Source organism: Aptenodytes patagonicus, chromosome 7 (assembly GCF_965638725.1).
Source record: "Aptenodytes patagonicus chromosome 7, bAptPat1.pri.cur, whole genome shotgun sequence".
Taxonomy (NCBI): Eukaryota; Metazoa; Chordata; class Aves; order Sphenisciformes; family Spheniscidae; genus Aptenodytes; species Aptenodytes patagonicus.
The window spans coordinates 16,183,006-16,199,214 of record NC_134955.1 but is presented as its reverse complement, the minus strand read 5'-3'; the positions used below and the strand labels follow the sequence as shown (position 1 = coordinate 16,199,214).

The 16,209-nt window shown below is 39.0% G+C and overlaps 1 protein-coding gene across 1 annotated transcript in view; it reads right to left on the bottom strand.

Annotated features, from left to right (window-relative positions):
* The window catches only part of OTOG (otogelin), a 104,699-nt gene extending 88,722 nt beyond the window's left edge, over positions 1-15,977 (bottom strand). Inside the window, exons 1-11 of the mRNA XM_076344098.1 lie at positions 15,926-15,977; positions 15,782-15,842; positions 15,624-15,678; positions 12,585-12,675; positions 5,151-5,243; positions 4,780-4,934; positions 4,272-4,390; positions 3,669-3,874; positions 1,943-2,073; positions 1,015-1,121; positions 27-136 (exon numbers count right to left, since the gene is read on the bottom strand). Of these exons, the coding sequence (XP_076200213.1) occupies positions 27-136; positions 1,015-1,121; positions 1,943-2,073; positions 3,669-3,874; positions 4,272-4,390; positions 4,780-4,934; positions 5,151-5,243; positions 12,585-12,675; positions 15,624-15,678; positions 15,782-15,842; positions 15,926-15,977 (1,180 nt within the window). The remainder of the gene's footprint in view (positions 1-26; positions 137-1,014; positions 1,122-1,942; positions 2,074-3,668; positions 3,875-4,271; positions 4,391-4,779; positions 4,935-5,150; positions 5,244-12,584; positions 12,676-15,623; positions 15,679-15,781; positions 15,843-15,925) is intronic.
* Positions 15,978-16,209: the final 232 nt, after the last annotated feature.

Here is a 16,209-nt window from a genome sequence, read left to right as displayed (position 1 = left end):
TTCCAAGTACAAAAGCATCTGCGTACCACACTGCTGAAAGTGCATTCGCCATCCATGAAGTGGCTTTCCTGCTTGGGCACATGCCCTGGCGTATTCAGTTAGTGCTCGACACCAAGTTGCATTATCAACTGCTGACCTTACACAAATAAAAATTGACATATTATTTTCTACGTACATTCAAACATGCAATCATAACCTCATGAGTGCTCGTGCATTGCACACAACCACGTTGTTTGAATCTACTTCAATAATGTTCTAAAGTACTATGTTGTTTGGCTAGGTTAAAAGTCTTAAATGGGTAAGACATTCTGCCACACTTGAAGACAAGTCATCAATATATTTGAGACCTGATGCTAATTTCCTGAAAAAAATCCATGAAAACCAGAGATACAGCAGTATAAACAGACCTGAATAAAGGTCTTGTTTTTTACAAAAGGAATAACATCCTTCAGAAAACTCACAAGAAGAAAGTGTAAGATTTCCACCAGTGAGTCACCACGGTACAAGAAATGGAAATTATCTTCTCCTGTCCTACCTGTTAATTTAACTAGTCAAAACTGCTCAGGCAAGAAGCATAGCAGGTTGTGAAATGATAGCATAAATTCAAATAGTAATCAAATTCCTCTTTTCATTGGATTAACATATGGCTTACGGATGCCAAACTGATCTATTCACTATTACTTTTCATTAAGGTTAGAAATACTAATGATGTTGCACATTCAGAATCAAAACAGATGCCATATTCAAGGGAAGGTACACTAACAAATTATGAAAATATCTGGGCCTGATTTTGGTCATCCTTACACCAATGAAAACAGGAACAACTCCACAGAAATTTCTGGCAGTAAAGCTAGAAAAAGTGAGAAAAGCAAGATAATAAAAGAATGTTAGATAAAAAACTGATACACAGAAAAAGACACACATTAGTTCTGTTGACATTTACAATTCATTCTCATGATTGAAGGACAATGTTTTTTATAGCAGCTTTGGAATTACCCAAAAACATTCACTTACATGCAAAGATCATTGGCGCAGCTTGCCATAAAAGGAACCGGACTCACATATTCATGACATTGTTCAAACGGGGTATGTAACAGGATATTACACAGAGTGTATGCCCTCTGTAATGAATGAGACAGCTGTTGTGAAGAGAAGGTTTTCAAAAATAAACCTAAGCAGAATAGAATACTATGGAAAATCAGAACAGACATCTCAGTCTGTGACTAGGAGTCACTTTCATCAACTAGAAGCAGTGGCTAGCAACATATTGCTCTCCATGCCAGAGTATTCATAACATTGAATCTTTTATCCAAGGTCATACCAATGGGAGTAAAACATATCCCTTCACCAAGAAAGGCATAGACCATATTGCAGCTAAGCACAGATGACCTGAAATAGTCTTAATTTTAGTTAAATTACACAGTAAAAGGCAACAGAAATAGAACATGCCTGGCATCAGCTTTAGTTTCAAATCAGGGTTGTATCTTGAAAATATTACTTAAAAGGAAAAACCACTTCAATGTGATGGACAAAAGTAACAATTTATTTTTTAAACACTGGCAAATTAACTGTGCTCTCATTCTGGTTTTGCCTGTCTGCTTCTTTCTATCCTTCCTAAGGGAAGGAATGGGAACCAGCTCTAGAATGCACCTCTACTTTACAACTTTTCACTCATTTAGCCCCAGATTCAAAGTACTTCTACTGGCTGCTATGCAGACAATATAACATTTGAAGAGATCAAGAATTAATTTATAAACTCATACAGAAGAAAACTGGGGGGAAAAGGAGGGGACAAGGGAAGCTCTGCTGCAGCAATCATTTTAATCCACCTCTTCAAAGAAGAACTGAGAATATTTCCAATCTCCTTCAAAGCGTTAAGTCAAATTCTCACTTTAATTAGAACCAGCAACTATTGTAATAACCCTTTTGTGTTGATCCAAACCTGTAGAGATTCATGGCTTTGTGTCAGGCAGGGTGGTTCATTGAGAAGAGATTTATCCCAATTGGGTGTTCCTTCTGGAGGATTTTCCTGCCAACTCTCTACGAATTCTGTTACATCATCTGTCAGTTTTCCTAAACAAGACACACACACAGTCACACAGCGACTTGGAACAACAACAGCGTTTCTATAGGATTTCCCAAGGAAACATCTCAATAATCAAAACATCACATTAAGCAGAGCGCACCAAACCCTTCCTACAACTAAATGAATCAGCTGTTAGTCTGAAGACAATCTGGTCCTTTTAAGAAACAAAAATACTTTTAAAAGGGACTACAGTAGGAAGGCTTTAGAATGGCAGAAAGAAGCTTACTCATGCGATTTGGCAAGGAAGGACTTTAGGGAGCAGGACTGTGCCTGCCGTAGTCCTTGAATGGAAGAAAGGAAAGAAAAGCTGTAATAAACTGTATATACATAGGTCTATACTGTTACTTTATATGAAACTCCGAACAGAGAATCTAAAATCCAAGAAAGATAAGGCATTCCTGGGTCACTGCAAGGAGACAAATGATTGTATACATTAACCAAGTAAAGGTGTGAGTTTTTCACATAAGTAGAAATGTCCATGCTAGCTTTAAACTAGCTAAGAAAGCTATTATCTATCATAGACAAGTGGTGACATTGATTACTACTTGGATTACCCCACGAACGTGTATCTTGCCATATCTTTATTACTACTGCTCCCCAACCTAATTGGATAAAGCTAGTATGCAGTGTATTGACTTGTGCTGCAATCACAGCTTTACGTGACTGAGATATCCTGAGAAAGGTGAGAGGGTAGAGGAAAGTCTCTGAAGGCAATGAGGACAATGAGCTATTGATGTTGGTATTATTTTAAGCATTTTTATTTAGTGAGCAAACTATTCAATGGGGGTAAGAGCTGATATTAGTGCAGGGCTGATGCTTTCTAAAATTGAGTGGCACACTTAAACAACAGAGGAAACCTACTACATATTGTACTCTGAGCTTTGAAGTAGTACTCTACAGAAAGACCCTAATTTTAAAGAGGAGGAGCAGAGAGTTAAACAGACCAAAGCAATGATTTCCAGAAGTTTTTATCATCCAACTTGAGATACCTTTCAAGGGGCCTGATTTTTTCCCCTGGTTCTTTTTATTTTATAGAGGACTTCACTCAGTATTTACTGAAAGCCAAGACTCTAGGAATTATCTGAAGTTGGTATCCGAGAATCACTGGTCACTTCTGAAACTGCTAGCATAAATGAAGTGCCAGACCAAACGAGATTTGGCAGTCTTCATCGATTTGATTTACTGATTAAAATTATAGATTTATTTCCAATAGCAGTATCTCAAGCTTCCACAGGCTTCTATATAAAATTGCTAAGAGGGCAGTGAACATTTAAAAGTAGATTTTACCTTTCAAGACCTAGGAAACTGAAGTACAAATACCATTGTAGCTAATGGAGTAAGACAGCTTTTTGTCATGCTTTTTAAAGATCTTCCTCCTCAGAGCCCCATTTATATTGAAATTGGCCCTCTTCACTAACAATATCATCTACCAGAAGTATTTTCATATCATATTTTCCATTTCAAGAGTTGCCCATCTTATATTCAATTAGCATTACAATTGACAACTAAGCAAAGTAACATTTAGTTCACCTGAAAAAAAAAACCTGTATTAAACACAAGAGGAAGTATTTTAAATACTCACCATAACTAGTTTCAAGATCATCCTGCAGGATAGCATTATTGTTTCCACACAGTCCATGTGTTTTGCCCAGATACTCTGGTGCCATTTTGATATACGCTGCAGACTTACCATCCCAAGCCAGAGTAAAGGCATACTGGTGCCTGACTAGGAAGTATCCAGCTAGCTTCTGGATGTGTAAGTTTCCAATAATATAAGGTAACTGTACTCTGAGAAATGAGACAGAATCAAAAACAACTTTAGATGAGAAGATATCACTATTAAAAATAAATTACTTGCTGATTTAATGACTTCCTCATCGATCGGAAAACCCCCGACATACATATTGAGTAATTCCACTAAAAAAGATGAATTTGCAAATAAAAGCAAAAATCAAAGGATCAGTGTCAGCAGTTATGCTTCTTAATACTATGTACCATTCATTTAGATAACACCTTCAGACACTACTCTGTGGATGGGGAGTAATTACTACAGCTGTGGTCTGGATAGTTGGGGTTTTTTAAGCTACCAACAAATAAGTGATCTAGTTTACATCTCTGTTATCAAATCAGTATCATGAGATTAGTTCCAGCGTAACTACAGCATCAGAAACATGAGTGCAATTACCCAAATCCTTTATAGGTGACTTCACTGCTCATCTTGATCTGTTCACCTCCAGAAAAGAATAAACTAATGGACCTTTTGCAGGAGTAAGGAGAAGAATGGCATTCAGGATCATTATTCACCTGCCAAATAAAATTACTAGTATCAGAGTCAAGATTTTAATCAAACTCTTTGTAACCCATGTTACACAACTAATACTCCCAATCCCACCCTCAGCATGTGAACAAGTAGTTTGGTCCCACTCTTCCTCAAAAACCTGAGTACAATGAGCACTCTTAGAGCAGTCTTTTCACACCAGCAGCAGGTTTTGATAGTACACACATCAGTTTCCTTCCAGCTATTTACATTTTGTGCTATAGTAACTGGTAGCCCACATTACATTAGAATTACATTTAGATTACATTCTAGAACCCCATATTATCATCACAAGTTATTTTTAATCTCTAAATATTAATACATTATTAGCAAGCTCAGCAACAGCTAAAAGGAACGTATAAGTGCAGTCCCCTACCTGTATGGAAAAACTCTGTTCATCTAATTCAGTATGTCTCACAAGCGCATATGTGGATTTCCCAGAAAAATAATAATAGAGTCCATCAAAAGTTTCGAAATTATATTGGCCCCATGTTCTGCATATATGATCTCTTTCAGCACCTGTATTATACACTAACAAAAGGAGAGTCACTTGAGAAGTACCACTGGTTTTTGGATTCGATCTGTAGTTGAGATGTATGTATGTGGTATGCTATGAAATACCACCACAGAAAAGAGGGAAAAATACTAAGGCATGACGGAACCTTTAGGTAGAGGGTAGTCATTCTTGTAGCTGTGGGAACCAGAGTACAATCCCAGAAACCCAGTTAGTTTTCTCTCTCTACACACCTGTCTGGCATCTTGGTCCAGTTGCATTAAACCGACTGCAGTTGCACAGCTCTCTGTAGACACACTCACCTCCATTAAAACACGTAAATGAATCTGAGTGCAAAAAACAAGGCATATTAAAAATAAATGATGATATTTTTCATTCTTAAGACCCAGTTCTGTCACCGAATGTAACTCCATGAATGACAGGAGATGCTGGCTTAGCATTTAAACATCCAGGAGAATCCCACAGGCCTCCACAAACAGGAAACATACTGCAAAAGCTTCACCTCAAGAAATACCTCAGATAAAGTAAATCTATTGCACATTTAGAGAAGCCTAATCAAAATAGCTGTGATATCTGTTAGTCTGACATGTTTTTAGTCCCCTAAGCAATGAAGAGGAAGTGAACAAGTATTACACAACAAAAAAGCACAGTGCCTATACCCTCATATAAAAGACTGCTACAAATAACACTGTATGGATAAGATACAGATAAGATACTACCAGGATGAGAGCATACTACCCTAGAAATACAAATGTTGAGATCCCAGCTGCAAATCTTTCAGCTGCCTGCCGTCCTTCCATCTTACAACTTTTAAGTATACCAACCACAAACACTTTCCATAAAGACACAGACCACTGCTCTTGTTTCTAATTTTATTAGAGACAAACTTTTAAGAAAGGAAAAAATTTAATGCTCAAGTATAGTGAGCTTACTGTAGAGAAACCAAGCTTCCTAACTTGCAATGACAGGTTTGGGTTTGGGGGAGGGAAATGTGTTGGGTTTTTTTTACTTTTTATTTTCCCTGGGGAGATCCCCATCAAAATCCGACAAAATAAGTTTTCAGTCTAAGGAAAGATGTGCACAAGCAGAAACAAAGCTTTTTGCTACTAAATTTAGACTTTGTGATTAAGTGCTTTTCTAACAATTGTGATATTTTCACTTATTTTGTTAATGTTTGATCTTTTGAAGTTTAAGGCTCTTTAGGAAAGCATTTTAATTTTAATAATTATTATGCAATCATAGTAATTTTTGTGTTTGGAGAACACATACTGAGATTGTATTTGTTGCAGACAAGCAGACAAGTTGCTCAGAAGAAACTATTTCAGAAAGAGACAAACTGAAGACTCAGCCTTCTTGGGTTTTTTATCTTTATAAACACATCATTCTTGAAAAATAATCTTATATATGAATTTTTTAAGTGCTGTCCTGAAAACCAGAATTCACAGGAAAAGATCTTTTCTCCCATTTCAGTAAAACCCTTGCTTATGAAATATCTAATCATCAGTAGCATTCACGGAAGTCCTAACATACCTAGATTACCTTTGGGCTTTTGCAAAAGCTTTGCTGATTCAGGCAAAATAAAGCAAGCTCCACTTCTGACAATCCAAATAGACTCTACCATTGATTTAGTCTTGACAGAATTAGACTTCAGAGGAAAGCCTTCTAAGATACAGACCACTGTTTTATGATGAATCACACCATCTTTAGGTTTTATTCTCACTATTAGGCATTCGCTAAACATACATGAAAAGCGCCAACATCAAAAGTAGATTCTGACTTACTTTACAGAATGGTTGAAGTGTTTTTTTTTATAAACTGATTGCAAGGAAACAAATGCTTTCTAACAAGTCAAGAGTTGATCATTGACATCCTACTGCCATTAAATGGATGCTGAATTCTTGATTCCAGCAATAGCAACGGAAAAATAAATCCATTTCAAAGGGTGCTTTCTCCCTACCTAATTTTTCTCCCCTCTTCTAGAAGCTCATTTCATTGATGTTTTACCAATACCAATTTCCTACCAACATCTTTTATATTTTTTTCAACACACACCACCTCCCGGAGAAGGAAAGAAAAAAGAAAAAAAAAGAAAAAAGAAAAAAAAAGAGGCCATGCTGAAAAGAACAAGACAGGTGGACAAAGTTAAAGAGAATGCTCCTTTGCTTAGCTAGCCCAAATATCTAGCTCCTTTCCCTGCCTGGCCAGAAAGAGTTCAATTTAAAAACTAATGCAAGCACCATGTAGAAAGGTCCCTACTTATTCTGACTGAGCCATCTCATTAACATACTCACAGAGACAAATCTTGTCACTAATGCAAAAGCCTTATTCCTCTTGTCAAGAGAGGCAGACATTGATCTCTTTCATCTTGAGTGTTGCAAGACCTGTGTAATCAGAGCTCAGGTCTCTGTTCTTTGCTTCTCTAAGATTATGCCCTATTGCCTGTCCAGTTACAGTAATCTGCAATTAGGCTGCAAGTCATGTTCCTCTTAGCTGTAGAGGAAGTTAGCCCCCTTTTGATGTTTCGGGTTGAATGATTCCCCTTTAAGCATGGCTCAGGTAACCTGCTTTGAGCCACGTTTGTTCAGATTGTGTACACAGTCAGCTGATCTGGCGACCTGTCCTGGTTTCGGCTGGGATAGATCCTAGTAGCTGGTACAGTGCTGTGTTTTGGATTTAGTATGGGAATAATGTTGATAGCAATGACTAAAACATCAGTGTGTTAAGTAGTGCTTACACTAGTCAAGGACTTTTCAGCTTCTCATGCCCTGCCAGCGAGAAGCTGGGAGGGGGCACAGCCAGCACAGCTGACCCAAACTGGCCAAAGGGATATTCCATACCATGTGACATCACGCTTAGTATATAAATGGGGCAGAGTTGGCCAGGGGGGCCACTGCGCAGGGACTGGCTGGGCATCGGTCGGCAGGTGGCAAGCAACTGCATCATGCATCACTTGCTTTGTATATTCTTTTATTATTATTACTATTTTATTTCAATTATTAAACTGTTCTTATCTCAACCCATGAGTTTTCTCACTTTTACGCTTCCGATTCTCTCCCCCATCCCACCGGGGGGGGGGGGGGGGAAGTGAGCGAGCAGCTCTGTGGTGCTCAGTTGCCAGCTGGGGTTAAACCATAACAGAACCCTTGCTGTCACTGGGAAGGATCTCCCTTGCTCCCTTTTAGAGAAAGGGAGTTAGTCAAATCTGAATTGGAAGTCAAATGACTCAATGATGAGCATTTTCCCCTTTATGAAGTTCTGTCTGTGCATGTATGATTCTAGGAAAAACATGATAAACATAGCTTTTGTATTTGCTTATATCCCTTTTTACATCACTGTAGTATCTTTCCTTACACTGTGCAGAAAAGCTCTGTGTGCAAAGATTAGTTACACTTAACCAGATAATGAGAGGAATACAGTGTTGATTCAGATCACATTTAGTGATCTTACCTACTGCAAACAATGTGGCCTCCTTTAATCATCCAATTTGCTCAATTAACACAGAAATACTTCCTCAGGTATCCAGAATAAATATACTATAACAAAGGGTTCACTCTGATCTTTGTCATTAAAGGACTATAAGCTCCCTAAATAAGCTAATCCATATGATCATATCACAAGTTTAGATCTCTCCTAGGGATATGAGAAACATTGTAACACCTGCAGAAATGGAACAAACAGCAAGACTAAGTGAAGGTTAAAATTAGGAAAGGTTATGGAAGAATATTGTGTCCTTTGTTTACCTGAAAGTGACCTCTATTAAGAAGTCCTTAGCTCCTCTTTTTCTTTTGACTTTATGCCAGTTGAGTGCATTGGGTTGGAATCTGAAATTGAAAACTGGTGAGACTTTTCTAGCAGAAAGTGGTAGGCCTAAGTAACATGAGTCGACTCGCATAAGTAATAATGTGATTTCTAAGCAGTGATGCCATTACAACCTGCAAGTCACTCTGATAATATGACCATTGTTGCCATGAAGCAACTTGTCTCAAATTCCTTCCTTATGGAACAGGGTGAAGACTTGGGATCATCTTATAATGCAGGACTGAATTCTTCTCTGCTCCTCTCATTGCTTAACTACTCTAACCATCTGGTAATTACTTAATAGGCTGCAACCCCACTCAATATGTGGATAGGGTTATTTTAATCCCTTGGGCACCTGGACCTCCATTTAATTCATCCCCCTTTCTTAATTCTTCAGTGTCAGGCTGTGAGAGCCTTCAGGCCAGAGCTAACACCCTATAAGCAGTAGCAGAACCTCATACCCATTATTTATCACAGCCTTTGAAAGAGTGAGACTGTAATCTAGCCTGTTTGCATTTCATTGCAAGTGTTTCTGGAAATAAGTGTCCAAGCTTCACAGGGTTATTACTGTTGTTGCTGTCTGAAAAAGAGATGCTTTAACAGCATCACATAGACCTGACAAGAGGAAGTTCCAAAATCCATTTTGAAATACAGTACAGTCCCACCCAACTCTGGTTGGCCTTTCAAGCGTTCTTCACCTGGGCTCCAAGAACAACTTCTGCCAATTTCATATGGTAACTGTTCAAAGGCATCTTGCATTTTCATCAAAACAAGCATTTATTTTGAAATATTATTATTGCAATATATTTTGTAGGTTTGCATCTATGTGCCCACTTAGTTTATTACACCTTCTTACATTACTACTTCTCTAACGAGTACTTAAGATCTCTTGAACTTATTTCAGTTGCAAACCAACTATATGTCCAGGTTTGCTCACCCATGATCCTGCAATCTTCTAACATGTTTATCAGGAATAAAACAAGTATAGCTGAAAGTAATTTATATAATGTGAAGCCCTTCAGCATGAAGTGAGATGCAGTCACTGAAGAACAGCTCTACCCTTGGAGCACAAAGAGGTAACCACAAAGAAAGCATCTATCTGTATCCCATATAAAGATACTATCTTTACGCGTATCCCATGTAAAGATACTAAATCAGAGAGACATCTAAATTAAAGTTTTTTCACAAAAGTAAAAGCAAGCCAACACATTCAAGAACATGTCTGACTACTCAAATTACTATGCGCATCAACCTTGAAATATTTGATTTTTGTTTTAACCATCATGTCAATCCAGTTGCTCCAACTAAATTTTGACCTCACTGTAATACACCATTATCATCAATACACTATTAATTCTTGAAGATTTGTGACTGATGTGGACCTTCCTATCAGTATTTTTCTGTAAAACAGTAAGCACTTCCTAATGTTGGAATTCTGTATTTTGTTACTGTTTTTTTTTAAAAAGTTTTTCATGCCATGTCTTAATGCAAATCACTGAAGACAGGTTTCCTTTCAGGATATTCATTATTAGATTTACTTGGACAGAAAAGTTGAAGCATGAAAGATTAATTTAGAGATCTTAAAGTGATCAAGTTTTACTTAAGCTAGATAGGTACAAGGTCCAACCTGTTCCCTCAGTTCTTATGATTCTGCATATTTACCAACATTGGCCCAAACAGTTTCAGAGCTCCAGAGAGTCATTTACAGAAATAGACAAAGACTTTCAAGTTTTTAAGATTCTTTAAAAGATGACATACTTTAAAAACTTTACGCAAGCATAGAAGAGAGGTCTGCCTGAAGGTTATCAAACTACTAAAAAGATCAATTATTTAAAAAAAAAAATCAGTAAATTTTATTCTGAAATGGAAAAGTGAAAAAAACCAAAGTAGTTTAGGATAAGAATTTGCAAGAAACATCAACTAGACCTAGAGTAGAAGGTATACTTAAAATTGAATATTTAAACTTGCTGTCAACATTCTAGAAATTTTATATTTTGTAACTCTGCATAATCCCCATTGCACACTTCCTCTAGAAAGCTTTCAGGTTTTTTACTATGGGAGAACTAATAAACAAATATTTCTTGCATTATCTTTTATCTTTCAATTTCATAGTCTTTGAAAGCATCTGCCTGTAACAGCACAAGTTTTCTGTGATACAGGCTTCAACAGGATGCAATACAGCCTTGAAATGAGGACAAAGCTCTCATTACACCAGGATGCAAAAATTTTCCTTCTTGAGATTCTGAGGTGAGCGAGTAGGATATAATTTTAATCCTTCAATACTAAGAGCCTTCCAGTTAGCTGCAGATTTTCTGCTCTGGTACATCTTTTGGAATCAGCACACACACATTGTAAAGTACAAGTATATTACTATAGTAACAGTGACTTTAAACATTAAAGCCTCATGCTTGCTACAGCATTTCAACACAAGAAAACTTGAAGTGTTTAACCTGTTAGGAATTTTCAGCAGTAGTTTGAAACTTACTTCCAGAAAAAAATTTGTTTTGCCTGTCCCAGGTTCTTAATATGTGTTAGCTCCAAAGTTTTTTGGTTGGGGGTGGGGGTGCGTGGGGTGTTTGCTTTGGGTTTTTTACTTCACATGAAAGACAGATTTGTGTGGAAGGAAGTTACAAGTTTAACAGCTATGTAAACTATGCATTAACTGCTGTAAATTATTCTGATAAAGGTTTCAAAACTCAAATCCCATATTCCCTGGGTACAAGAAACTAACACAAGAATTTATCTCTTGGTGTTTACTTGTACTATACCAACTTTTTTGTTCCATTGACATCTAAGACATTATATGGCTTTCTAAACTGCTTTCAGTTGACTAATACAACACAAAGGTAAAGAGAACTATTGCACAATAAATGATGCACCCATCATACAAAAATTCCACTTAAAACATGTTGGTTTATATATACAGAGTTATAGGAAGCAAGAAAAAAATGTTATTGCAACAAGCATTGACTGTAATAGGATGAAATTAAGTCCATTATAATCACAGTTTTCTGTGTATGTCAGAATAATTTCCATAGAGACATCACTAAACTGGAGAAAGAAGCTGATAACCTACCTTGTTGGTTTAAAAGAAAGAAAAAAAAAGCTTTACTATTTCATATATCCTCAGATTGGTGCAAATCCCAGTCCATGGGCAGAGCTATAGCAGCTTGCATCTCTCTTCAAATAGGAAGGGCCAAAACGAAACTACTGTTCTAAGCATTTAGAGCATGTTACTGAAACTCTTGCATAAAGCAGATCAGGTTGTTGTTTTGTTTTTAATATGTCTTTCACACACAGACAACAATGGATTCCATTTCCCATGCAGCGTTTACCAGGATTTAAAAAGGAAACTTCCAAGTCTAAGTATTCCATTGTTTAAAGAGTTTAATAATCTTGATTTTATTTGCCTTCGAGTATGGGTAATCATCAATAATTTTTAAAGCATGCCTCCAGCAACATTGTCTTGCCAAAGCAAATACATCAGAAATGGAAAATCATTATGAAATATTTTTGCCCCATAGAAATATGGGGTAGAAAGAAACCAGGAAGTTTATGCTATTACATCTGCAGAGGGCAATGAAACCTAATTCTTGCCATCATAACTACATCCTCCTTTAAAAGCTGAGACATGTAATGTGTTAGCATGAGATACTTGCTACCCATTTCATTCTCCCTCCTTCTATGTTTGTTCTTCCCTTTCTTAAAGATTTCTTAAACAGTCCTTTGAGACCAATCAAGGTAGAGCTCCCTTACCCTGAAGACCTGTATTAGCTATTTTAGGGGTTTTTTCTTCATGAAAATAATTAAATGATGCAGAATATAACAGACAATTGAAGTTATTTCACGTAAAAGCATAAGTAACTTACTAGATGGTCCACATTTCATACTGTGAAGTCTCCTGTTCCAAGATAAGGATATTGTAGCAGATGAAGCATTAGAAACTGCCATTCCAGACACCTTTCAGAAAGAACGAAGAAATCAGCATCTATAACCAAGAAACCTCAAAAAATCTCTTCACGGTCTATCAGTAAATTTACCATTTTTAGTAAGCTCACTGCTTCACATTGGCTTACTAAAAAGTTATCAGAAAACAAGAACTCAATACTTGGGGGGGGGGGGGGGGGAGGTGGTGGAAAGAACCCGCAGGTTAGTTGTTCACAGCTTAAAAATCAGTCACAGTCACTAGTCATCTGACAGCTTCTAGGTAAATTGGAGGGACAACATTCTTTCACACTGTTTTACCCAAGGATGGTGCATAGTTTAGGTGTGAATATACAAGTTCCTTCCCATCTTCTTGCAAGTGCAAAGTTTTAGCACTTTACTTATAAATTTATGACCTCGTCTACCCCATTTACAGAGAAGTGGGACTAGGTACAAACTCAGTTATTTATACAAAGAGGTACTGTAGATAGTATTTTGGAAATTGCTTTTTAAGATGCAGCTTTGAATGCCCAGGTTCAAGGAAACTGGTGTACAAAGAACCCATCTTAGAGGAAGCATTTTAATGATGGAAAGAAATAGGACAGCACCTGAGCATGTATAACTTATTTCTTCTCAAAGAAAAATTGTGGAGAATATTAAACAAGAGCCAAGATAATTTGTGTATTAGTCAGAAAATAATTTCCATACCAGAAAATATGCTTTAAGGAAATAATATTAACTTGTGGTTTTAGTGCACACAAAACAACCAGTCATGTAAAATGTACTATCATACAGAAGGGAAAGCAGTATCAGCATTGATCTATAAAGGTGCCTTAAAGAGTTCTTCAAAACTTAAATACTTACATTTCCTTAAAAAAAAAAAAAAAGCAATACATCAAATCACAACAGCCAATTCAGCCTATATCATCTACCTGAGAAAACAGAAGAGCAGACCTGCTTAGCCAAGTTACAAAAATCCACTGATATTTTGTCATGATGTGGTTATATTGCCATGCTCATAACAGGTAGAAGTATACCTCCTAACTAGTATGCCTTTGTTAAAACCACATTGCTCAGCTTGTCTATAACCTCGTATCTTTGTTCTAGAACTACCTACATCTAGGCTGAGTAACGTTTTTCTCAATTTAACATGAACTTTGCAATCCTCAGAAGCCAATGACTTATGATAGTAAGTTTTTCCTTATTAATGAAGCAACTAATTACATTTACCTAGTTTACTTAATACAGTAACACAAATGTTACAGCCGTTTCATATTATTTCTTCACTTCACCTCATGAAGAGCAGCAGCTATATCCTCTAAAACATTCATATTTCAGTGACACATTAATTATAGAATACAGTTTTCATTAAGGAAAATTCAGTGACAAACACAGTATCTGTTAATAAACAGCATTAGCTACAATGTATGATGTCTACAGTGATACAAATAACTGAGCAAAGTATTTCCAAAATAATATTATAAACAACACCAGCTATATCTACATAATTTTACCTAAGAACTTGGTTAGATTTTTTGCATTTAATTTTCATACCCTAGAGTTTTACCATTCAAATTTCTCAGTCCTGTGTACGATTCTGTAAAATATTTTTAAAATAGCAGGTGTTTTCTGCATTCTAAATATCTACTTAGACATTTGACTGAAAACTGATCTCAGAAGCTACGTCATTAACTAAGTCTTCATGGACATAAAATTCTGCAGAGGGCTTAACCACCATCGCTTAGTATTGCTTTACCTCTTCCTCTTGAGGAAGCTTATTAAAAGAAAGAACATGTAAAAATGCATTATTGTTAGTTTTAGAGAGCTCAAATGGCTAGAACAACTACTCTTCAGGTTCTTACCTTTTTAAAACTAATACTGAATTTTTTTTTCCGTTCTCCTAAGCATATTTCTTACTGAAGTTTTCTGCTCAGTAGGCTAGCACAGAAGAAAACAAAGAGCCTATTACTGTATCTTGAATTCTTGGGGGGAACCTCAATCCGCAAGCATTTGCTCTTACCGGTGGTTGATTTTGTTACCTGTTTGCAGTTATGTAGTACATTTTTCTCTCCACTAAGCTCTTCCCAGAAACAGTGGGGAGTAAGCAGAAAGAAAGGCGACTCCTCTGCAGAGCCACGAACAACAGCTACAAAGCAAGCTTTCTTCTTCCAACCCTCAAACAAGGGAGCAGGAACCACACACCTTAATTATATTGTAGCAACACACCACAAGTGATATACTCGGGTTGCCAAGGTAAACCACATTCAAAAACCAGTACTGAGTTGTAACGATCCAATACTGCCAGCTCATTTACTTTTACTGAGAAGCAAAAAGGCTCCCAACAAAGCGATTATTGCTGGATGAGCCAGACCAGACATTGGCTTTCCTTGGAGCAAGAACGCTTCGTGTAACAATTTCTGAACGAGCTGAAGCTCTAGCTACCGTCTTCCCTCACTACTTAAACGCCTTTAAACCCCAAGTTTCCTTCCGTTCACGACTGACACTCTTTATGGCTGGGATAAAACACACATTCAACGCTGTTTGAAAGACAAGTCTTGAAGAATCACAAAGGTTAGAACCGCCATGCGAAATACTGACAGTATCGTGGTAACGTACAGATGTATTCAGGTAAGATATAAGAAACACACTATCCCGATGACAACCAGAACACCCGTCCCTCAGACCGGCGCCGCCAGCCACCCCTCGCAGGGGCCTCTCCAGGCGGCGGGGCAGCGCGGGAAAGCCAGGTGCCATCTTGGGTCACGAGCAACGGCACCCCGTCGCCTCTTCAGCCCTGGTCGCACCGCGGTTCGAGGCAACCGACCGCAGGAACAGGCTGCTCTCCTCGTGGAGGGCTCCTCAGAGAAAAGCCGCACGTCCCGGCGGCCTCGTCTCCCCGAGGAGACACCGCAGCTCTCTCCCCAGCGCCCGGCCCCGCCGTGCCCGCCCGCCGCCCCTCACAGCGCCCGGCCCGCGCCCCTTACCTGCATCGCCGCGGCGAGGCCATCCCCTCTCCGAGGTCCCGCGGCGCTGCCTCGGCTGAGGGCAGAACAAGGCAGGGTTTGCTCGGCCCGGGCAGCCCACCCCGCCCGGCCCACCTCAGAGCTGCCGCTCGCCCCGCCGTGCCCCGGCTGGCTCTTACCTGGGGAGCTGTAGGTCCCCACCGACAGGGAGCTGCGCCCGGGCGCCCCGTGGAGACAGGGCTGGAAGGAAAAGGCGGCAGGTTAGTGACGGCCGAGACTGCCTTCTCCTCCCTCCCGTCCCCACACCCTGCCCGGAGGCTCACCCGCCGACAGCCAGGCGCACAGCAGCGCCCCGAAGAGGAGCCGGGCCTCCATGCGGGCTGGCGGGACAGTGGCTTCCCGCGAAGCTGCGGCCCTCAGCACCGGGGCGGGGCAGCCGAGGGGTTTATCAGCCGCTTGCCCGCTCTCCGCCCTTCCCCAAGCACCCACCCCGGACACCGCCCCTCCCTGTAACGGAGCTCCTGGCCCCAGGCCGGCTGCTGCCCCCGCAGCCGAGCAGCTCCGGCCCCACTAACACTTCTCCCTGACTGCCCTTGCCGGGCCCTGA